This window comes from Balaenoptera borealis (genome assembly GCF_965194805.1).
Source record: "Balaenoptera borealis genome assembly, chromosome: 16".
In the NCBI taxonomy this organism is placed as follows: domain Eukaryota; kingdom Metazoa; phylum Chordata; class Mammalia; order Artiodactyla; family Balaenopteridae; genus Balaenoptera; species Balaenoptera borealis.
In genome coordinates this window covers 71372542-71397730 of record NC_138872.1, presented here as the reverse complement: position 1 = coordinate 71397730, position 25189 = coordinate 71372542, and the positions used below count along the sequence as shown (strand labels likewise).

Here is a 25189-nt window from a genome sequence, read left to right as displayed (position 1 = left end):
ACCGTTGGCTGCTGTGGGAATGGGGCTCTGCTGTCCCTCTCTGGCCTTCACTGACCTCAGGGGTCTCCTCCTTCAGCAGACAGGTCCATGACTCTGCTGGTGGTCTCTCTGTGCCCTGGAAGGATGGAATCACATGATCTGAGGTCAGAATAAAGCCATCCACTTTACACTCTTCACTGATAGCGGTACAGACCGTCTTGAGGTCATAGACACAAATGTCAGGGGCAAAGGGCCGAGCGCCAGGAAAACAGACTACAGATGCTGCTTGATGATCACCCCAAAGAGCAGCCTGCCAACAGGGCCTGGGGAGCAATTAGCGGTGTGGACGGGGCCCTAGGCTTTCAGGCAGGCAGACCTCAGCCACTTCCACAGACATGCCATGAGAAAGCCACCCTGATTCCCTGGGTGCCATCAGCCATATGTATAAAACAGTGTGATGAAACCAGCCCTGCCTGTTTCAGGGCTACTGTGAACATCAAGTTAAGGTAAAGGATTTCAACAGGTGAGTCAGGGAACATGCTTCTGAGAAAGGATGTAGACATTGAGGGATGTCCAAGGCCTCCAGCTCCCCAGAGACCCCCGCTCCACCCCACCATCCATCCTCCTGTTTGCTGCTCAAAGCCGAAGGCTGTGGGCACCAACTCAAACACCTGTAGGGCCAGAGGGGTTTCCTGAGAAGGTGAAGCAGGCCAGGAGCAGGACATTAAGGAGTGGTGAGGACTGCGGAGGCCGGAAGGGCTCATGCTCTGGGGAAGGGGGTCTTTCCAGAGAAGCCAGAGCTGGTTGTTTGCGCCATTCTGTCTCGGACCCAACAATGTGCAACTCTAGTTGAAGGTATTCAGGGTTTGTAAGGAAATCAGCAAGAATTGGAGGCATATTAGCGTCCAACTTAGGCTTAGGAAACAAAAGATGGAAAGGAGGTGGAGGAAATGGGGACTTCGACAGGTCAGTAAGCAGCTGTGCATCAGACAGTGGATGTGCTGATTGGTCTAAGGTCAGGGATGCCTCCACTGCTCTCTCTCCTCACCATGTGCCCTTTGCAAGCACCGCTCAGACACTGCCTGGTCCCTGAGTAGCCCAAGTCCTTCTCCATCCTTTCCCTCTGCCTGGGAACACACCTGTGGTGGGCTGGCGGGGGGCTCAGCCTTTCTGCTGAGGATCGCCCTCTGCAGGGCCTCGTTCTCCACCTGGATGGCTCTGAGCACGGCTGAGGCGTCCTCCTCTCGGTCCTCCGCCTTGCGCACGAGTTTTCGGGTTGCTGATAGGGGTCTCTCTCGGCGGCTTCCAGGTCCTGGGGGCAGAAAACAGGGGGTGAGCCTTTAGACTGCATTCTTGGAGGTCAGCTCCAAATCGATTAGACTCAAATTGAGGAACATTCTATAAAAACAACTGGCCCATACTCTCCAAAAATGTCAAGGTCAAAAAAGACAAAGATAGCCTGGAGAGCTGCTCTAGATGAAAGCTGATGGGGCAGACATGGCAGCTGAATGCAATGGTGATCCCGAGGCTGGATCCTGGTTGGCAAATATCCCTGTAAAGAACATTATTGTAGCAAGTGGAGAAATCCGAGTAGAGTCTGTGACTTGGATAATAGTATTGTATTAATGCTAAATATCCTGAATTTCATACATAAGTGCACTGTGGCAATGTAAAATGAATGCCCTCGTTCTTAGGAGATACATACCGCAGTGTTCAGGGTAAAGTGGGATGCTGTCTACAATTTAATCTCAAATGATTTAAAAATACACACACGCAGAGCAAATATAAAGCAACTGCAGCAAAATGTTAACAACTGGTAAACCTGGGGGAATGGGAGTGTCATTTGTACGATCCTTGCAACTTGTCTTTACATCTAAAATTGAAATAAAAAGTTAAAAAGTTAGCCCTCTAACAAAGTGCCTATAAGGACTAATACCTGACATTGTGAAGAAGGATGGGTATTTGGGAATATTTTTGCTTTGTTTCATATTTGCATGGGTAATAAGAGTTACAAAGAAATTACTCCTCAACTGAAGAAAAAAAGTATTGCAAAGCTGTAGTCAATTCTGGAAGTTCTAATGAGTGGAACACTGATTTTATAATATGCAAAAATATTTGCAATATATGAAAAAGTACCCAACAAGACTGGTTGGAAAAAAATACATTATGGTATGTTTACCCAATGGAATACTACACATCTGTAAAAAGAAAGGCATTCTAAAATATCTATAGATAAATATGGTGACCTGAATTTGCTTCATAATCACCTGGGGTGTGGATGTGGGTGCAGATGAAATTGGCCATCAATTGACCATTGCCAAGGTCGGGTAATGAACATGGGGGGTTATGATAACATCCTCTCAATTACTTATGTTTGGATTCTTTCTCTGTTAAAAAAAAAAATAATCTCCATTTAAAAACAGAACTGCTCAAAATGTTTCCATTGGGATGTTTAAAGAGGCTTTAACCTACTGAATTTCATCCCCTCGGCAAATATTTATTGAGTGCCACTCTGCCAGGCTCTGTTCTTAGCACTGGGGACACAGCAGCGACCACACAGATCAAGACCCTCGCCCTTGTAGAGAGAGGCAATAGGCAGAGAAACAATAAATACTCTAGGGTGTTCCATGTCAGAAAATGATATGGAAAAACAAGAAAAGCAGAGCAGGGTAACAGAGATGGGGCGAGCAGGGTGGCAGCGTTGGCCTCACAGAGCATTGGGGAAGTGTGGTCCAGGAACCAGTGCGAAGTGAGAGGCCTGAGAAGGGGTGGGGAGGGCCAAGGCAGGGCCTTGGAGGACACTGTAAGGCCATTACTCCGAGAGAAATGGGGAGCCACTGAAGGCTTGAGAGCAGGGGACCTGATTTGACTTAGGTGCTGAGTGGAGAACAGAATGAAGAGGGGTGAGGGGGAAAGCAGAGAGGCCAGTTAGGGCTCCTGCAGCTGTCCAGTGGAGGGGGGACGCAGAGTGTGGTCAGTTTCTGCGTGTATGTTGCAGACAGAGCCAACAGGATTTCCTGACAGAGTAGATGTGGCTGGTGCAGAAAGAGAGGAGTCAAGAGTGATGCCAAGGTTCTGCCCTGAGGAAACAGAGGATGGGGCTGCTTTCAGTTGAGCTGGGGAGGGCTGTCAGCAGAGCAGGTTTGGAAGCGAAGAGCGGGGGCAGCTTGGAGCCCAGAGATGCGATTTTGGCATCAGGGTGGAGCTGTCGAGTGTGGAGTTTGGGAGGGTGGTCTGGGCTGGAGATGTGAATTCAACATAGGCAACTGGGTTGCATCATTTAACAATAGTATCAAAGACTGACATTAACGCTGGCCTATAACTAACTAACTGGGAATTGATAGCTATGACTTCTCTGGGGAGATACAGATATAGATATAGATACAGATATATAGATATAGATAGCCTGGTACAAAGGCTTGTTAAAAACCAGAAACCTGGGCTTACCTGGTAGCACAGTGGTTGAGAGTCCACCTGCCAATGCAGGGGACACGGGTTCGAGCCCTGGTCCGGGAAGATCCCACGTGCCACGGAGTAACTAAGCCCATGCGCCACAACTACCGAGCCTGCGCTCTAGTGCCTGTGAGCCACAACTACTGAGCCTGTGTGCCACAACTACTGAGCCCACGCGCCTAGAGCCCGTGCTCTGCAACAAGAGAAGCCACCGCAATAAGAAGCCCGTGCACCGCAACAAAGAGCAGCCCCCGCTCGCCACAACTAGAGAAAGCCGCGCGCAGCAACGAAGACCCAAGGCAGCGTGCAGCAACGAAGATCCAACGCAGCAAATAAATAAATACATAAATAAAATTTGAAAACAAACAAAAAAAACCCAGCAACCTTCCATCCTCACGACCTCAGTTAACAGGCACCGTTGATTATTAGAGATTTAGTTGGAGCCCTTTATCCTCCTGCTGTGTTGTTAGAATTTGCATCTGAATGAGACTTCAAGTAGCAACACCAAGAATGGCTTTGGCAGGAGAGGGAGTATAGCCAGGTACTGGGTTGATGGAAAAGCTAAGCTAAAAGGAGGGGACACCAATTTCTTCCAGGCATCCAGGAGAGGGGCTTTGGATGTGAATAACCAGGGACCAGGCAGGCACTCTGAGTGAGTGAGACTGAACTCGGGGTGGGGGTGGGGGAGATGGGAGGCAGCTGAGCCACTGCCCAGCTCCAGCCAATGCCTGCCAGACAGAGCTGTGCTTCTAGTGTTGCCAGGTTTTCCTCCAAGAAAAGTTAGAATCTGAAGTTTATGTGAAATCCCCCTGAATTTATTTGTTCATAAAGTATTTCAGTTTTTAGGAAACATGAAAGCCAACAGAACCCAAGGGCTGGTCTAATACAGGCCACGGCAAGTCCAAGCTGCTCCTCCAGGAAAGTCAAGGGCACCCAAAGGAAGCCTTGCATGCCTTCGGATGGCTGGCTGGCCTGGGCGATAACGGCAGTGGGTCATTCTCTGACTTTGATGGACTCTTGCTGTGGCTCCAGCACTGCTCCTGGGGACATAGAGGAAGGCACTGCTGGCAATGTGACCTGGGGATTCTGTTCTCCCCAGTCAAGGCTGCTTTAACTCTGTTTTCCTTTCTTATCAGCTACTCGGCCTGCTCTGCAACTCGAGGGATGAGAAGGTGAGAGCTGGAAGGAGCTGATGGAGGTGGGGATTCTCATTGCTATGGAAACACTGTGGGTCCAAGGGGTGTGGTGAGGCCACTGGGATCTTCCTCACGCAGGTCCCTGAAGCAGCTGGGAGGACAGGCAAAGAGAGTGAAAGAAAAGAAGTGGCCTTGAGCCCCTCTGGAGCTGGAACTGAGGAATCCTGAAGCACCAACACATCCTCACCCCAAGGGGAGCTGAAGCAGAACTGGGTTCCCCGCAAGGCACAGGCATTAATGACACAGGCTCTCAACTGTCACTACACTGTGGGATAAGATGCTGCTCTGGGTGCCGGGGTACAGACGTGGGTGGGAAAGGCATGTCCCTGTCCTCACAGACCTCACAGCCATGGGGCAGAGACAGACACGGATTAGGCACACAGGACACGCCAGCAGCAGGTGATGAGTGCTGGGGAGAAAAGTCAAGTGGGATAAAAGCTAGAGATGACAGGAGGGGGAAGGACACTATTTCAGACACTCGGTCAGGGAAGGTGACACCTGAGCAGAGACCTGAAGGCGGTGAGCCTTGTGAATACCCATATGCGGAGGCTGTTCCAGGCCAAGGGAGCAGCAGGTGTCAAGGCCCTGCGGTGGGCGGAGCTTGGCACAGGGAGAAGTGGCAGGGGGGCTGGCCTCAGGGAGTGAGGGGAAGCCTGGGGGGCAGCGGGGGGTAGACAGGTCTCATGGGACCCTGAGGCCAAGTAAGCCCCAGAGGCCTCCTGCTACTCCAGGAGGCCACGCCCACCTTGTTTGCTGCTATGCCCTGGCTCCCGGCATTATGATCGTTGTCAAATGAATGGATGGAAAATGATTTCAATTCCGAACCTTGTCAATCTCAGTATTTGCGAATATCATTAAAACATATCATCTCCTCCTCCATCTGCAGTAAAGCAGAGCTGAGAAATTCAAGGCCCCTTCAGATCCTACAGAAGACCCTATAAATAAGGGCCGAGGATCTTGTGTACAGCTAAACAAACGCGCCAGCACTCTGACACTGGGGGTGCGAACCCCAGCATCAGTGCGAGGCTCGGGCAACGCCAGGATAAGCAGAACCTGAGATTTGTAAGCTCCTTCTGCACTTCCTGCCTAGAGCACTTATAAAGTCAGTCGAAGGAGAGCCCCTGCGTGGTGACCCTTGCCTATTTATTGCCCCTATGTGGGCGAGAGCCCCGTCCGCTTGTGCCTCAGTGGTCTGGGGCTATGGCGGAGCATCGCGCCCAACATAACCATCTGTTCTTGGCCACTACAACCCTACGATCACCTCTTCTTGGAAAAGGGTAATCAGGAAGGCATTTTCTTCCAGCGGGGTTCAGCTTTGTCTGCACAAACCCGTCTGCCCTGAGCGCCTTTCATCTGGGAGGGAATGCTCCTGCAACAACACGATCGCTGGGTCCTGCCTGTGCCCTTTGAGTCCTATTAGGCTAAGAAGATGCTTTTAAAAATTATATCAGCCTTTCTCTGAGTGAAGGTTCAATGCCACAGCTCCAGCACCAGAGCTCTCCCCACCCACGGCTTCCCAGAAACGCGTGTACACAGTGCCCGTGTCCTCCTGAATCACATCCTCGCTGCCCGGCTGTGTAGACTGTGCGTTTCCTCATTGCACACGAGGTCACTGCCTTTTGATTCCATTGGAAGTTCTCCTTGCTCGCTTGGGGGAGCTGTTTCTGCACTGGCCGGAGCACCACGTGAGGGTGGATTTATTCTCATCACAGATCTGGAGAACGGTGGATTTATTCACACAATAAATCGGTGCCACCAGCAAAAGCCAAATGGCACATTTTAATTTATCCCAAGCTGCTCTTTTCTGGTTGAAAACCACTCCTCTACTGTTAACTTCACTTTCTCTTTGCTTCACTAGAACTTGGCTTTCATCTCTCTTGCAGGGAAACAAAAGAGTGTATCAATTCAGGAGATTTACCATGAATGCAGCACATGTCACAAAGAAGACGTGAGGACATGGGGGCTGTCCGGTCAGCTCACCAGCCAGGCGGCTTCTTCCCACTCGCCAGCTATGACTCGAAAAGCTCAAAGTCAGAGTCTCAGCAAAATGACCCCTTCCCACATGCAAGGGCCCTTTGAGATCACCTGGGAATCCACTGAAAAGGCAAACATTACATCTGAGAATCACAAGGGTCTAACGTAGAGCTCATAGGCCGGCAGCCCAAAGGCTGAAGCCAGCCTGCAGATTGTGTTGTGTGACTTTTTTTAAAAATTGGAAACAGATGCTAAGTTAAAAAAAAAAAAAAAGAAGAAGAGGAAATCCACCTGAAAATCGGGATTCCTGGTGTCTCTTGAAAAGTCCTATGATCCGACGTGGCAATCGTGAGCTGGGGAGCAGCGCCTGCTATAGACGGGGCATCAGTGGTGGTAACGTGCCTGTCAGTCCGGAAACTGTGCATGATTTGTGTGGTGAAAGGTCCAGGGTAACAGCTGGCTTAGCCGTGTTTTGTCCTGAGCTGCACATACTCCCTCTAAAATCCAACCAGGAGGGGGAAGGGGGCTGCCCACTGGGACAAGAGCTTACATCTGAGTATTCCAGAGCCTCTGTGCATTTTAAGTTGGCTCAGCCTCAGCAGGCTACACGCTTCCCACAGCGTAGGAGACTGCGACAAATGGCCACAAATGCCTCCCACCTGCAATGTGCCACATCGCCCTGTGACGCTGCAGCATCTCCCATCAAGAGGTGGGTTGAATCTGTTTCTCTAGCTGGGCATGGCCTGGTGACTTCCTTTGGCCAACAGGTCCTTAGCAGTCACGACCAAGCGGAGCCTAACTTAAGAAAGCACTGCTGGGGTGTGTCCTCTCGGGCTGCCTGGAGACCACCAGGCGCTGGATAATGAGACCACGTGGAGCAGAGACGAGGTGTCCCAGCTGAGGCCCTTGGGCCAGCGGGACCGCCAGATGTTGTGAGGGTGGCCGTGCGAGACCAGCCAGCCAGGCACCCACTATGGAACTGGCCAGCCCCCCACCCCCCTGCAGCAATAATAAAAGCATTGTTGCTTGCAGCCACTGCAGTGTGGAAGGGATTGTTAGGCAGCAAGAGATAGTTGATACACCTGGCTTGTCCAGGCCTGTGCTCTTCTCATCTCTGAAGCTTATTTGGGGGCCTCTCCACAGGCAGATGCTGTCTGTAACCCTTAATACTCATTCTTCCGCTGCTGTCTCTTCGTGAGCCCAGGAATGCACGTGATTTTTAATGATTTTTCAAGGAAGGCAGTCAGCCCCCATCTCCCCATGCCTGACTAAAGGACTTTACTCTTTCCTCGCATATTACAGTCCTTTGCTCCGCACCCGGCCCCTGAAGATTTGTAGCAAAGTGTCCTGTGTAGTTAATTTTTGTAAGAAATGAGCAGCAGTTGCTTTCATCCTCCCAGCAGCAGTGACCTTCACGGCATCCATGTTTTCCTTCAGGGAACCACCTCGTCTCCATCTTCTCAGTCTACATGCTTTGGATGGATCTGGATCTGCCCCCACTCCTGGCCCTGCCTGGGCCCTTGAGAGAACAGGTGCTCTCCCTGACTACAGAGACTGGAGATCGGTTCAGGGTAGAGCTGGTTCTTGGACTCTGCTGGAACTATTTGGAGAGGAGCAGTCCCTTTCCCCTGGGGTTGCTAAGTCAGTAAATGCGAGCCTGGAGCCACCAGGGACCATCTCCGGACCATGCCTGAGACTACAGATGTGGTTCTCAAAGTGTGGTCCCTGGAGCAGCAACATCAGTATCACCTAGGAACTTGTTAGGAATTAAAACACTTAGGCTCCACCCTAGACGCACTGAATTAAAAACTGGGCAGGGTCCAACAATCTGGTTTTAATTTGCTTGGCCAATAATTCTGATGCATGTTCAAGTTTGAGACCCACTGGACTCAAAAAGTAGAGCTAAGTGATGAAGAAACAGTTCCTGGTGATAGCATCATCTGAGTACCTGGATCCCACCATGCCTGAGGGCAAATCTATAGTCCTGGACTTTTCAGGTCTCTGAGCAATACATCTTCCTGTGTTGCTTCAGCCAGTTTGGATTTCTGACACTTGCTATTAATAATGAACACTGACATATGTTATGAGACTCTGGACTTTGGCAGAATGGTCTTCCTGCTGCAGGTTTTCTTGACAGAAATGCTAACTGCGCTAACTGCAGGGCTGTTAGGGTCTTCTAATTCACTCATGCTGAGGGGTGTTACTTTATTTCTGTGGTTGGCAGCTTGTCTGGGAAAAGTGGTTCAGATATATAACTTCCCTAGAGCACTCTGACAACTTGGACAGTAAACTTTCTGCATTAAAGACTGACGTTCTTTCACCTTCAACAAGACAACAGGTCTCTGGAAGTTTCCTGGAAGGCTTATTGATAGAGACCAAAGTAACCCAGGGCATGAGGCCCTTTCATTAGAACAAGGGACAATTATAGTGATAGAGAGGAATTAAGCTCTTGTGGAGTTGCATCATATGTACATTTAATTGACATAAATTCAATTTTATGACCTTGGCCAAGGATAAAGGAGCAAGGAGAGAAATAACTCTTTTAAGAGGGCAGGCAATAGGTTACACTTATGGTAATGGCAGGCTATCTAATCCAGACCAACCTATCCCTGGAGCACAACTAGAAAACCCGGACCAAATAGTAGTATAAAAATCTGTTTATAAAAAGAAATCTGTTTGAAGGCATGGAGAGTGAACAGGGCTGTGAAGGGTTACAGGCAGGAGAATAGAAACCTAGAAAGGTGACCCCAGCGCCTGGGAAGTGTTTCCCCTCAAGGTGCTGCTGATTCTAAGAGCTGTTGCAAGGCTGAGAAACTGAAGAGAGCTGGTGACAGACTCAGGGCTACAGTCTGAGAGTCAGGGTGACCTAGAAAGAGCCAGGCGTGAAGGGCACAGAAAGGTTAACAATGTAGGCAAATCTAAATTATTATTGACTATTTTAATAATAATAATAATAATAATGATGATGTCTGGTGAGGTTTAATATCTACAGAGAATTAAAATGCATGACAATAATAGCATTTAATTTTGGATGGGAGTAAATGGAGTTACAGAGTTGTAAGGTCTCCACTGAATGAGAAGCGGTAAACTTGCTAATTTAAAGTAGACTCTAATAAGTCAAGAATACATGTTGCAATCTCTGGTAATGACTAAAGACTAGTAAAAGAATGTATAACTAACAAGCTAATAGAGAAGAAAAAAGAGGGATAATGTAATCAGTTCAGAATAGGGCAAGAAAGGAGAGAAAAAGGAACATAAAACAGGCGGAACAAATAAAAAGCAAACAATAAAATGGTAGATTTAAACTCAAATATATCTGCAATTACATCAAACGTAAATGGACTAAATGTGCCCATTAAAACACATAGATTGTTAGAGGATAAAAATAAAAACCAATTACATGGGGTTTACAAGAGACAAACCCCAATGTAAGGATGCAGAATGTTTGAAATGAAAGGATGAAAAAGGATACGCTACATAAACACTAACCAAAAGAAAGCTGGTCAACTTTAAGACAAAAGCATTATTAGAGTGAAAGAGACAACACATGGTGATAAAAGGTTCAGTTCACCAGAAAGATATAAAAAGGCTGATTTTGTATGCCCCCCAGAAAGACGTCCCCCCCACAAACAGAAAGTAAAGCATCTAAGCAGTCCAGATTTTGCCTGGACAAGTGAGAGCTGGTTTGAGTCTTCTGTCCTTTCAGCAAGTCTCAGGGTCCTGTGCCTCTGGAGGTAGGAATATCTCAGTGACCTCAGCATAATGCCAGTGCTTAAAGTCACATTTTCCCTACAATCAGACCCTAAACAAGGCCAACTGCTTCATCTGGGGCTTGACCAAGAAGCTGTGATTGTCCCCACCCTGGAGGAGCAATGACTCTCTTGGGCTTAAGGAGAGGTGATACGGCTGTATGGGGTTTTCTAGATGGAGCCACATACACTGCACTTGATCATCAGTCTGAGGGATTTTCAAGGGTAGCTTTAACCACCTGCACTTTTTTTTGACCTTTAGAACCTCATTCCCATGGGACATGTGGCTCCAATGTCATCCCATTTCAGTATGAGAGTGGTGACAATGCCATGGTTTTCAACTTTCCTTTTTTTCAAATTTGGCCTATGTAGGAGCCATGTATACTTAACAGATAAAGGCTGACCTCCAAACCTGTTCAAAATGAGGATTCCACCACCTCTAACGGTGTCCTCTTTAAGGGAATCAATGGGACAAACTAAGAACCAAGTGCCAGGGACAGCTGGTAATCTGATTTTTACCAGATGGACCCAGTGACATGTGCTGTTTATGTGAATGCATTGCTTCCTTGCCATGGTGGTCCAGAAACTCAGAGTCATGAGTGTGACCCCCTGAGGCATTCATCTGTTCACCCCTTGGCGTCAATTTATTGTTCCTACTCTTGTTTTCCCTTTACCTTCATTTCCTTACGTATTTGTTAAAGTCTTCTTGCACTACAAAATTTGTTAGAACATGTCAGAACTTCTTGGAGAAAGGCAGATTATAAATAATTAATGAAGCTTGACTTCTCAAAATGCTGTACATGAAGGTGTGTGTTACAGTTGACTTGTTGAAGTCTTAACCTCCTAGCACCTGTGAATGTGACCTTATTTGGAAATAGGGTCTTTGCTGATGATCAAGTTAAGATGAGGTCATTAGGGTGGGCCTCAATCCAATATGACTGGTACCCTTATAAAAAGGGGAAACTTGGATCCAGAGACAGATGTGCATACAGGAAAGCACCAGGTGAAGGTTGGAGTTATGTTGCCACAAGGCAAGGAAATACCAGAAGCTAGGAGAGAAGCCTGGTGCAGATTCACCCCTAGTGCCTTCAGAAGGAACATGGCCCTGCTGACACCTTGATCTTGGACTTCCCAGCCTCCAGAAATGTGACACAATAACTTTCTATTGTTTAAGCCAATCAGATTGTGGTACTTTGTTACAGCAGCCCTGGGAAATGAATACAGTATTTGAAATGATTTTAGTTGATACATGGTTTAACTTTAAAAATGTTAACAGTTATATATTTATATTAATGAACATTAGAAAAAACAGAATAAGTGACTCCAACCTGTGGATTTTAGGCACGTCATTGCTTAGAACTAGACTGATGTGGGTATGTCGCAAGCAAATAGCAGTTTAGCTGACACACGAGGGGCCATGCAGTGGAGTGATTAAGAACAGATACTCTGCAGCCAGGTTTTAAACACTGGCTTTACCACTTACTGGCTGTGTGACCTTGGACAGAGTCCTCAACCTCTCTGTGCCTTGGTTTCCTCTGTATAATAGTGTTGATAATAGCAGTACCTACTACACGGGGTTGTCTGGGTGATTAAATGCAAGATTAACACGTGTGGTACAAAACACAGCCTGGGAGCTGGTTCAGTGCTTTGTAAGTGCTGGTTCTTCATTTTATTACCCAGAAACGTAAATATTTAGTGATCATGGCCTGCACATGAAGGAGGGAGATCCCAGTGAGCCCAGTAGGACGGCTGGGAAGGGTGCTTGACCGCCACTGTGCTGCTCCCACTCTACCAGGGGCTCTGGAAGGTTCCTGCACAGTGGCACTCTACCCTTGGTTTCATTTCTTTTAACAACTTGTCTTGGAGGAATTTTCTAAAAAGCCATTTTTAAATTTTTCACATAGAGTGAACACCAGCAGTACAGACTGGAGTCCTGTCAACTCGAGCAGTGGTCAGTGGAGCCAGTCCAGGCGTAGAAGAAACAATGGCTCAGGGCTTGCCCTCCACACTCTCCACCAGCTGACCCTGAGCAAGCACTTGCTCTGAGCCAGGCGCTCCTCTAAGCAGTCTATCCATCCAGTCCTTTAATCCTTATACTGACCCTCAGAGGAGAGTCTTACTCTTATCCCTGTTTGGCAGATGGGAGAATGAAGCCCAGAGAGGTTAAGTAACCTGCCCAAGGTCACAGAGCTGGTAGGTGGACGGGCAGGATTTGTACCAGGTGGTCAGGTTGCAGAGTCTGCCAGGCCTATCTTCTGCCAGGGTTGCTGGGCTGGTGGGCTGTCAGCCCAGAGCTGCTGGTGGGCTGTCTCACCACCCTAAGAGCCTTTCTGAGAATGCAAGGCATAAAGGAGAAGCTGAGCCAAGAGGTGTGGAGAGGCAGTCTGCTGACACTTTAATTACTGGGGTCTGGCTGTGCCCAGAGATCACACCACCTTTGAAAGTTCATTTACACGGGTTGATGTAGATGCTTTTCCTTCAATCCACTCTTTTTATCACTTGCTATCTAAAATGCTTTGCCTTGTATTAGTACAGTCTTTCCCCCCCATCAGTTTGGGGCTTGATAAGGGTTAATCAGGGAATGCCTGGGTGCCCCCTTAGCCAGACCTCCACCTGCAGCTCTGCCTCAGGGCTCCACCGGCACCCAGAGCCTCCTGAGCCAGAGCACTGGAGGGTCAACACCACCAGGCACAGCCCACAACCCAGGACCGAAGGGAGGGCCCCTCATCCACCCCGGGGTGGGAGCAGGCTTCTGCTCGGCACCGCCCCCTGAGCTCCCCAGCCAGGTGGAGCTCCACTTGCCCAGTGAACTTGCTTGGTGATGAAGCCAGTTTTGGCTCCTCCCCTTTCCTGTCCCCTTCCAGGGACCACCTCCCAACTAGATGACTTGTTCTGGAATCCTTATCTCAGAGTCTGGTTCTGGGGAATCCAAACCAAGACAATATTTACACAGCAGGGAGCAAACGCTCAGTAAGTGGAAGGACTGTTATCACTTCCTCCGCCTCCTTCCATCTGCCCTGAGCTGCTGGGAAAAGAGCTTCAAGCCTCAGGCCTCATGCATGGAGTGCACTGGTCCAGATCTGGGAACGGTGACTGTTTGGAGTAGGGGTTGCTTCCTGCCGCCGGGTCCCTTGGCCCGTCCCTGCAGGAAACAGTCCCTCCAGCTCCTTAGTAAACGTGGATGGAATGTCATGGCCACAGAGGTCACTTGTCTAACAAGGCTGGCTGGCTGGGGCTGGATTTTGCCCTGGGCACCCCACAGTTCCAAATTCTTAGGACACCAGGATGCCTTGAGCTCCTTGAGGTTCTCTGGATCACAGAACTCAGAAGCAAGCTGCCCTCATAGAGTCACTCCAGCCACTAGTTTGGATCCACAGCATCAGACTGAGATGTTTCATCTGCAGCCTCAGTGTGTGCAGTCTGCTGGGTAAGGACACAGCAGTGGAGTCACTCCCCCAGGGTTTGAGGCCTACATCTGCTGCTTTCCAGCTGTGTGAATCACCTGCTCTGTGCCTCAGTTCCTCATCTGAGAAATGGGCACGATTGGAGAACCCACCTCAGAGCCTGGTGATAAGGATTATAATTTACCTACACATATAAATTACATATATAATTTACTTATACAGTAAGTCCCTTACATACGAATGAGTTCTGTTCCGAGAGTGGGTTCGTAAGTCCAATTCATTCATAAGTCCAACAGAGTTAGCCTAGATACCCAACTAACACAATCAGCTATATAGTGCTGTACTGTAATAGGTTTATAATACTTTTCACACAAATAATACATTAAAACAACCACAAAAAATAAAGAAAACATTTTTAGGAGGCTTCCCTGGCAGTCCAGTGGTTAATTAAGACTCTGTGCTCCCAATGAAGGGGTTGTGGGTTCGATCCCTGGTTGGGGAATTAAGATCCCACATGCCGTGCACAGTGTGGCCAAAGAAAACAAAACAAGACAAAAAAAACAACCAAACATTTAAAATCTTACAGTACAGTACCTTGAAAAGTACAGTAGTACAGTACAACAGCTGGCATACAGGGGCTGGCATCAAGTAAGCAGGCAAGAAGAATTACTGACTGGAAGAGGGAGAGGAGGTGGGAGACGGTAGAGCTGAAGGATCGTCAGCAATAGGAGACGGAGGGCAAGCTGCAATTTCACTCACGCCTGACACTGATGGAATGCATGTTCACATCTTTGAAAGTTTGCAACTTGAAGGTTCATATGTAGGGGACTTACTGCATATAGATGAGTAAATTTCATATAGAATTTATATATATATATAAGTAAACTATATAATGTATATAAGTAAATGATAAGTAAACACATAGTAAATTGTAATAAATAAAAGCTTACAGTGGTGGCTGGCTCATGGTAAGTACTCAATCAATGGACCCCCTCATTTCATTAGAAGGGCGGCACACGGACCTTTCACCATAAACTTCTTTGTACCTTTAGAATGTAGTATCATCTGCATGTATTGTTACCCATATAAAGTAAGCAAATTCATTTAAAAGTAAAAACAAAAATAAGACAAATTTTCAATTATAACCACATCTTGGTTGTAGACCCAGAAAGTAACTGTGAGGGTTAATTTTAGGTGTCCACTCAACTAGGCCATGGGGAGCCCAGCTATTTGGTCAAACATTATCCTGGATGTTTCTGAGAGGGTGTTTGGGGGTGAGATTAACATGTTAATTGATAGAAGAAAACAGACTGCCCTCCATAGTGTGGGTGGGCCTCATCCAATCAGTGGAAGGCCTGAATAAAACAAAAACGCTGATCCTCCCACGAATAAGAGAGAATCCTCCAGCCTCCGGATTTCATCTGCAACACTGGCCCTTCCTGCCTGATGGCCTTCGAACTGGAACACTGACTTTTCCTGCGTCTCCAGCCTGCTGACCCATCATATAGATTGGACTTGGCAGCCTCCATAATTGCATGAGCCAATTCCTTACAACAAATTTCTCTCTGGGGGAGGGATGGACTGGGAGTTTGGGGTTAGCAGATGAAAACCATGACATACAGAATGGATGGACAACAAGGTCCTACTGGATAGCACAGGGAACTATATTCAATACCCTGGGGTAAACCATACTGGAAAAGAATATATAAAAGAATGTATGTATGTGTATAACTGAGTCATTTTGCTGTGCAGCAGAAATTAACACAATATTGTAAATCAACTATACTTCAATAAAAAAATAATTAAAAAAAATAAATTTCTCCACCTCTCTCTCTCTCTATATATATGTATGTGTATATATAGGCATATGTATATACACACACATCCTATTGGCTCTGTTTCTCTGGAGACCTTGACCAATAATACATTTGCTGAAGGTCAGCTCAGGCCTCGGGGAGGAGGGTGAAGAAGCCAGGACTCCTCCATCACGGCACCCCACTGACCCAAAGCCCAGTCCCAACTGCTCGGGGGTGGGCACGGAACTCTTACTTGAGCATGCCCTCTCCTGGTCTAGGAACACGGTCAGGGGCTGGGGACTCAGGTTTGGTTCAGGTTTGCTGGGAATGAAGACCTCAGCGTTGTCCTTCCGCTTAGCAGACAAATTCCTTTCCTTTTTATTACCTGTAAAAACACAATAGTTTATATGTCAAACACTGAGTGCAGGCAGAGTTGGGAAATTCTGCTCCAGCATCTGTTTATTTGCGCGTTCACTTATTCATTCAACAAATATTGATGGAATCCCTGCTCTGGGCCAGGCACCATGCTAGTTTCGGATTTGTTGCAGGCAACAAAACAAGTTTGCTGACAGCCGTTATGTGCCAAGTACCACATTTTGATAAATAAGTGAATTCTTCTAGGACACACACAGGTTTTCAGGTTTTAACATTTCTGAATAGGGACAAGTCTTATAAACAATGGGGTACTGGGTTTAATTGGCAGCAAGATACATAAAATAATGATGTAACCAAGGATATGCAGGAGCAGGAAAAGTATAGTAGAACATGTTTGCTGCCCTCGAGGCACATTCTCGCCGAGGAAAAGGATGGTTGAATGGATAAGAGAGCAGGGCTGGCACAGAAGAAGGGATCCAGTACCAGGGTCACAGAGGATGGGGCTGGCAGGTGTGTAGCCGACAGTGAAGAGAACCCTTACAGATGACCAGGGTGTCTCCAGGGCACAGAACTGGGGGGCATTCAGACACAGGGAACAGTGTGTGTGAAGGCTTGAGAGCTGACATGCATGTGGCAGGTGAGTGGCTAGGGTCTGGGCTGGCGAGAGGAGCCAGACAGTGAAGGGCCCACGGGCCATGATTTATAGTCAGTGTTTCCCAAAGTGGGGTGCCTGGACCACTGGTGAAATAGGTGATGACTGGGACTTCCCTGGTGGCTCAGTGGATAAAAATCCACCTGCCAAAGCAGGGCACATGGGTTTGATCCCTGGTCCAGGAAGATCCCACATGCCGCGGAGCAACTAAGCCCGTGCGCCACAACTACTGAGCCTGCGTTCTAGAGCCCGCGAGCAACAACTACTGAGCCCATGTGCCACAACTACTGAAGGCCGCGTGCCTAGAGCCCGTGCTCTGCAACAAGAGAAGCCACTGCAATGAGAAGCCCGTGCACCGCAACGAAGAGTAGCCCCCGCTCACTGCAACTAGAGAAAGCCTGCACACAGCAATGAAGACCCAACGCTGCCAAAAATAAATAAAATTTAAAAAAAGAAAGCAATTATCTATCTTAATGTGTATGGGAAAAAAATAAGCAACCAGTGCATCAAACCTTGATTTCATGTATATTATTGTGTGGAACAATCCTAGAATTATGAAAGAAAAGAAAGAAGGAGTGAGGAAGGAAGGGGTGAGGGGGTGGAAAGAAAAGGAAAGGAGGAAAGAAGAAAGGTGACTGGTTTAAATAACAGCTAAAAAATAGTATGAGTGGTCTGTGAATTTGGCAAAAAAAAAAAAAATTGTGAAGAAGGTTTGCAAATGGCACAAGTCTTGGTAAAGTGGCTCCAGGCAGGAAAGCAGCCCAGGGGGCAGCAAGGCAGGTGGCTAAATGGAATAAAGAGAAAAAGCAGGGAGAAGAGTTAGGCCCCTGGACTTGGGAACCTCCAGCCTGGGAAGGCAGAAAACCTGGGAAGTGTCTGCTCAAATTCAGAGGAAATCCTGGGGCCTGGGGTGGCCCAAAGGAGGGAAGCCCTGGAATCAAGGGCGCTATGGGATTCTTGGGAGCTCAGGGTAGATGTTGGGGATGAGTGTGGCGTCTGTCCGACTTGCACTAACCTCTCTGCCATCCCCCCTTGACTTTGCAAAGGACACGTGTTTCTCTACACTTTCTCAAGTGGCTGCTCCCTGGTTGGCCTGATATCCAGGGCCCAAGGGCAGACCCGTGTGTGAGCGAGAAGCCACCATGTCCAATGGGACAAGACAAAGAATGGAGACGGGCCAATGCCCAAACGGAGATTGGCCGTCTAAGCGCTGAAAATATGCTGATGATGGTAAGAACGACAGCCAGCATGTATTCAGTTCAGCCTCCTGAGTGCCCAGGCACCGGGGCAAGTCCTTGGCGCACACTGTCTCATGTGTTTCCCCAGCCATCCTAGTGGGTGGAGGGTAGGTAGAATAATGGACCTCAAAAATGGCCACATCCTGGGCTTCCCTGGTGGCGCAGCGGTTGGGAGTCTGCCTGCTAATGCAGGGGACACGGGTTCGAGCCCTGGTCTGGGAAGATCCCACATGCCACAGAGCAGCTAGGCCCGTGAGCCACAATTACTGAGACTGCGCGTCTGGAGCCTGTGCTCCGCAACAAGAGAGGCTGCGATGGTGAGAGGCCCACGCACCGCGATGAAGAGTGGCCCCCGCTTGCCACAACTAGAGAAAGCCCTCGCACAGAAACGAAGACCCAACACAGCCATAAATAAATAAATAAATAAATAAATAAAAACAGAGCAGCCCTAAACTTTAAAAAAAAAAAAAAAAAAAAAATGGCCACATCGTAATTCCCAGAAGCTGTGCATATGTTAGGCTACAAGGCAAAGGGGAATTAACTGTGCTCATCAGCTGACCTTAAACTAGGGAGGTTATTTTGGATTATTCCGCTGGACCCAATGTAATCACAAGGGTTCTTAAAAGTGGAAGAGGGACAGAGTTTCAGTATGGGATGATGAAAAACTTCTGGTGATAGATAGTGGTGATGGTTACACGACAATGTGAGTGTACTTCGTGACACCAAATTGTGCTCTTAAAAATGGTGAAGACTGTAAATTCTATGTTATGTATATTTTGCCACAATAAAACACATGTGCATGTGCCGCACACAGGTGGAAAAGTGCTGCAGAAGAGCAAGATCAAAGGGAGACGTCACTATAGAAGAAAAGCACAGAGAGATGCAACGTTGCCAGCTTGGAAGGCGGCCAGGAGCCAAGGTGTGTGACAGCCTCTAGAAGTTGGAAAAGGCAAGGAAACACATTTTCCCCTAGAGCTTCCATAAGGAACACAGCCTTGCTGACACTGTGATTTTAGCTCAGTGAGACTCACGTCAAACTTCTGACCCACAGAACTATAAGATAATAAGTTGGTATTGTTTTAAGCCACCAAGTTTGGGCTAATTTGTTATAGCAGCAGTAGAAAACTAATACATACTATTGCAGAGTAAGGCTCTGAGGTTCAAGTCGTTTGTCCAACATCACAGAGCTAGGAAGTGAGGGGATCAGGATTTGACCCGGCCTGCCTGGCTCAGAGCCCTGCCCTTCACCCCTTTACTCCCTGTCTCCTGGCTCCGTCCTCTCCTTAAGACTGCCCTCCAGCAACTCTGGTGGACGTCTGCCTTGGCCATCAAAAGTCTATACAAGGGGGCTTCCCTGGTGGCGCAGTGGTTGAGAGTCTGCCTGCCGATGCAGGGGACACGGGTTCGAGCCCTGGTCTGGGAAGATCCCACATGCCGCGGAGCAGCTAGGCCCGTGAGCCACAACTACTGAGCCTGCGCGTCTGGAGCCTGTGCTCCACAACGAGAGGCCGCGACAGTGAGAGGCCCGCGCACCGCGATGAGGAGTGGTCCCCGCTCACCGCAACTGGAGAAAGCCCTCGCGTAGAAACGAAGACCCAACTCAGCAAAAATAAATAAATAAATTAATTAATTAAAACAGAAACACAGAAACAATTAAAAAAAAAAAAAAAGTCTATACAAGGATATTTCTTAGGGCACCAAAGGACCCAGACTCTTCGTGCGATCCTAAAACCATCAGGTCTTCATGGAAAGTGGCCTGGGTTCACTCATTTTGTACCACCCTCCCCCCACCCTTGGCCCCGACTCACTCGGCTGCAGCCATACTGGCCCTTTCTCTGTACTTGGGTACACCAAGCTCTTTCCCTCTCCAAGCCCTTTGTGCTTGCTGATCCCTGGACCTGGAATGCTGTTGCCATGGCTGCTTTCTCTTCCTCATTCCTGTCCCAGCTTACACATCACCTCCTCTGAGAAGGCTTTTCTGACCATCCCAGCTACTAGCATCCTTCGCTGACCCCCAACGCCCAACCAGCGTCCTGTTTTATAATCTTCACAACTTTCAAGACCATCAGGGTACCATTCTCTCCTCCTCCCTGAATTCCTAACCCATGACCCAGCCCTCCCCTTTCCAATTAATAGAAAAATAACTTCTGCCTTTCTCTGTGCCGCTCATTCACTGCCCCTTGCTCACAGGAGGACAAAAGGGATGGGAGAGAGTGGGGGCAGGAAGCCATCGGGGCTCAGCCCAGGCCCTCCTTCTTCCCTCTTCTGTGGGCTGGGGTGGGGTGGGGGGGGTGCCGTCAGGTCACATGGCCCCCTTCCACCATGCTGATGCCATCAGTGGTCCAGCTCTGCCAACATCTGGGGTCAGGGGTCAGTGTACTGCAGAGGGGCAGTACTTTCAGTTGGAGAGGTAATCATTTGCTGACCTTCCATCCATGATCATTTCTCATTTGTTTCACAATTTAGAAGGGAAAGCAGAGCAGGGTGGGGTTACTTACTGGCTCCTCAAAGCCCAATTATCACTTTGTAACTTCATCTGGTTTATTTATTTAGCCTAAAGATTAAGAGTGCAGGCTCTGGGCTCAGACTGCTGCAGATTCAATTCCACTCTGCCAGTTCCTGGCTGTGTGACCTTGGGCAAGTTATTTGACCTCTCTGTGCTTCAGTTTCCCCTCTGTAAAACAAGTACAACGACAGGACTTTCCTCGGGGTTGAGATTTAATGTGCGGGTGAGGATTTAATGAGGGACTATATGTAAAGCCCTTGGAATAGCTCTTGGCTCATATTAATAACAACTCAGTAAGTGTTGGCAATTATTATTTATGTAGTTATGTGCTTATTGTCTGTTTTCCCTGCTAGGATTAAATGACGTAGAATGAGCGGGCCCATCTTGTCCCAGCACAGGGCCTGAGGCATGATGCGTGCCCAGTGCATGAATGAACTGCCCAGAACCAAGCACATCTTTTCAGGTTACTGCTGACTGTTCTTGAGTAAACACTCAGGATTATCTCAGAACTCCAATCCCATGCTGGGGTCTGGGGAGACCTTGTAACAGGCCCCTCAGCCTCCTTCTTGCTCCCCTTGGTGGGAGCCTGTCTCCTGCTGGGGCTGAGAAGCCAGCCAGGGGCTGCAGATGAAAGGGGCAGCTGAGAGCGGCGGTAGGGGGCGTTCGTGCCGCCCTCATGTACTGCAGACTGGGCACCCGCCGCCTGCAGCAGACATCACCAGGGTCAACTCGGGGCCTGCCGAGCAATCTAATTGTTAAAAAATGTAAAATGGCAAGAAAGTGAAGTTCTCTCCTTCAGCTTTATGCCCAGTATCACTCTTAAACTGCCTGGGGTTCAATTGCTCCCCTTCTGTGGCCTGGTCCTCCACACCCGGAAGTGACTGTCATACCCACTCCCACCTCCGTCCCCGCCACACCCCCGTTTCCAGGGCAGGGGCCCAGTCAACCCCCTCACAGCACTTCCCTTCCCCTTGGAGGAAACACAATCCACAGCAGTGATGCAGCCCCAGTGGGTCTCAGTCAGAAGGGTATGTTCATTGCCGTGACCACCAGACGCTTTAGCAGGTGGGCATAGTCCTTCATTTATTTTAAAGGTTTCCCGAATGGCTTGAATGTGCCAGGTGAAGGCTGCAAGCTGGGGATGCAACAGAGGGGAAGAGCTGGCCTGTGCCCCGGCAGAGCTCACAGGCCGGAGGGAGAGAAAGGCAACTGCGGGCATTGAGACTAGTGTCATGATGATGCTACAGGAGCAAAGCAGGCACCGACCTAGCTGGCCAGGCTGGGAGTGCCAAGAAGGCTTCCTGGAGGAAGCAGCCTCTGAGCTGAGTCTCGAGGAAGAAGCAGGGAGCCAGGTTTCATGGGTCAGAGTGGAGAGGAAAGGAAATGTGGTGTTCTAGGTGGAGGGAACAGCCCAGCAAGGTGAGAGCATGTCGGAGGGACAAATGTTCTCTTCGCTGGAGACATCAACCGTGGGGTGTAGATTTTCCAGAGCTGCCTATTATTATGTCCCCCCCAAGACTCATAGGTTCAAGTCCTAACCCCCAGTACCTCAGAATGTGGCTGTATTTGGAGATAGGGTCACTAGAGAGGTAGTTAAGGTAAAATGAGGCCTTTAGAGTGGGCGTTAAGCCAACATGACTGGTGTCCTTATACGAAGAGGAGATTAGGACACAGGGACACACAGAGGGAAGACCATGTGAGGACATAGGGAGAAGGCGGCCACCTGGAAGCCAAGGACAGAGGCCTCAGAAGACACCAAGCTTGCCGAAGCCCTGATCTTGGACTTCTAGCCTCCAGAACTGTGAAAAAAAATTACATTTCCGTGGCTTTTGATGCCACCCCTGGTCTGTGTACTTTGTTACAGCAGCCTGGGCAGACGAATATACTCACTGCCTGATTTCAAACATTCCCTCATTTCTCTTTCCTTAGGTTCACTCATGCTTCCCCATTGGTTGGTCTTGGTATTTGGTTCAGGAAATACGGCACCTCCAGCTTTGGGGAGAATGCCCTAACCGTAACCCTCCCTGCCACCCACCAATTGTTCTGTTGACTCTACCTTCTAGGGTGATTTCTGAAAAACCCTCTCCAGTGGACAATAGCTGTTGGTGCCTAGCTGCTTTCCTTCTCCTTCAGATTCACCTTAATTTTCCTTTGGAAACTACTATCTCCATCCATGTGGTTTGGGTGGCGATAACCACACCCCCAGTCCTGTTGGCCGGACCCGGCCAATCAGAGCCACAGTGACTAGTTCAGAGATGTGACCCCACGTGGGTTCAAGAGCCAAGTCTGGGACTTTTGCTGGAGCTTTTAGGAAGAGAAATCCACTTTCTGATGGAGTTACAAAGCCAGTGTCTCAATTCTGTGTCTATATGTGGAAAGCCCACGTGAGAATGGTGCCAAGACAAAAGAAGGAAGAGAGAAGAGGGAGAAAAGGAAGAAGGGAAGGGGAGGGGAGGGGAACAGAAATGAGTCCTATTACAGCCCTGGACTCCTTAGTTATCCAAGTCAATAAATAGTCCCTTTTGCTCAAGTCAGTTTCACTAGCCAGTTGCCGCATAGATGCTAGTAAACTTCCTACAATGCACAGGACAGCCCCCTACAACTATCTGCCAGACATTTACCATCTGGAATTTCAGGGTCATCTGTAAGCTTTTGGGAGCCTTCACCTCTTGCAATCAGCAGAAACCTGACTGATATATACCCCGGCCTGTGAGATGGTCTACCCAAAGCTGAATTCAAAGTACCACTGGAAATTTAAGTCCTATTATTAGATCCAGAGACATCAAAGGCAAAGAAATGCCACATAAGACAGAGCTTACTTTTGGAAGCTGGGTTAAATTCCAGCACTACGAGGGTGTCTGGGCCCTGGGGAGGGCGTCCTTCTGTCCCCTGGTCCTCGGAAACATCCTTCTGCACTGAGTCCCCACTGGGAAGAGGGGAATCATCTCTAGGACGGCCCAGCAGCACCTGGTCCTCAGGCTCCGGCTCAGAGAGTACATCTTCTTCGATAGAGTCATACTCATCACTGGAACCATCCTCTTCTTTCCTTTGTAGATTGACACTAAGTTCCAGGCTTTTTCTTAGCTCCTGCCAAAAGTCAAGAAGAGAAGTGAAAACTGAAATATGTTCCTTTGAGGAAAAACTCTTTTGAAAATAGATCATTAGAATCAAAGAACTATTCCCATGAAACTAACATTTACCAAAACCATCTCAACCCATGTGTTATCCTCGCTTTGAGGATGAGAAAACAAAGGGGCAGGGACAAATGAGAAACTCTCCTCTGGATGGAGCAGAGTTTAGTTTTATAGTATTAATTGTGGTTTCCTGTAGCTGCTTGCAAATTTTTTCATACGTCTTCTGTCTCTAAGAGACTGTAGATTTACAATCTTAAGACCAAGCATTAAGTTATACTTACAGTGATCAGAAAATTTATCACTGAAGCCAGGATATTTTGAATTTATTTATTTATTTATTTATTTATTTATTTTTGGCTGCATTGGGTCTTTGTTTCTGCACGCGGGCTTTTCTCTAGTCATGGAAAGTGGAGAGAGGGGGCTACTCTTTGTTGTGGTGTGTGGGCTTCTCATTGCGGTGGCTTCTCTTGTTGCGGAGCACGGGCTCTAGGCACGCGGGCTCCAGTAGTTGTGGCTCACGGGCTCAGCAGTTGTGACTCGCGGGCTCTAGAGCACAGGCTCAGTAGTTGTGGCGCACGGGCTTAGCTGCCCCACGGCATGTGGGATCTTCCCGGACCAGGGCTCGAACCCGTGTCCCCTGCGTTGGCAGGTGGATTCTTAACCACTGCGCCACCAGGGAAGTCCCCAGGATACTTTGGAAGCGGAATAAAGGCACTACTACATTTACACTGGGACGAAAGTGTACACTGGACTGTCTGGGGAAACCAGTATGTTTGGTTGGCCTAGTTATGCTGTCCCTGTAGCCCTTGTAGTAACTAACGTAGTTGTGAGAGCATGAGACGCAATCAAGTTTACGGTTGACCATAAACTTAATAGTTGTGTGGTAGGCTGAATAATGATTCCCCAAAGATGTCCAAGTCCTTGTTCCTGGATCCACTGAATTAGTGAGGGCTCATGTACAAGTGAGACGCACCACATAGAAAACTTCGATCATCTTAGAGAAATCATCCTAAAAAGCCCAGTGATAGAAATATGGACATCAAAGGTGCTGCTGGTGAGGGCTCAGGAAATAAGGAACATGTTATTGGGCACTAGAGGACAGAAAATCCTGTTATGTGGCAGCAGAATCTTAGCCAAACTGTGTCCTACAGTTATACGGTAAGAGGAACTTGTAAATGATGAACTTGGATATTTAGCTCAAGAGAGTTTCAAGCAAAGTGTTAAAGATACAGTCTGGTTCCTTCTTGCTGCTTAGAGTAAAATGCTAGAGGAAAGGGACAGACTGAGAGAACCGTTAAGTACAAAGAACTGGGAGTTGATGGTTTGGGAAGCTCTCAGCCTACTGCAAAAGATGCTAAAAAAAAAGCATGAAAAAGCCAGGAAAGCGTGCTCTGGAGAAGAAAACGAAGGGTGTGGCTGGACAACCTTTTGCCAAAACCTCAGAAGGATCTACAGTTTAGAGCAGCGGTCCCCAACCCCTGGTCCATGGACCAGTACTGGTCGGCGGCCTGTTAGGTGAGGTGAGCAGTGGAGGTGAGAAGCAGGCCGGCGAGTGAAGCTTCATCTGCCGCTCCCCATCGCTCACATGACTGCCTGAACCATCACCCCACCCCTGTCCGTGGAAAAATTGTCTTCCACAAAACCGGTCCCTGGTGCCAAAAAGGTTGGGGACCGCTGGTTTAGAGTATTCAATCACACTGAGGGCTCTTTGAAGAGATTAGACATGTGACTCA

General features: G+C 48.3%; 1 protein-coding gene across 5 annotated transcripts in view; it reads right to left on the bottom strand.

Moving 5' to 3' along the window:
• Nucleotides 1–25189, bottom strand: part of KATNIP (katanin interacting protein) — a 192122-nt gene that overhangs the window by 78029 nt on the left and 88904 nt on the right. For all 5 annotated transcript variants that reach the window (XM_082360798.1, XM_082360795.1, XM_082360794.1 and 2 more), the window contains 4 exons: nt 23142–23409; nt 15805–15936; nt 1119–1291; nt 56–115 (listed from right to left, as the gene is read on the bottom strand). In XM_082360798.1, coding sequence (XP_082216924.1) covers nt 56–115; nt 1119–1291; nt 15805–15936; nt 23142–23409 — 633 coding nt within the window. The remainder of the gene's footprint in view (nt 1–55; nt 116–1118; nt 1292–15804; nt 15937–23141; nt 23410–25189) is intronic.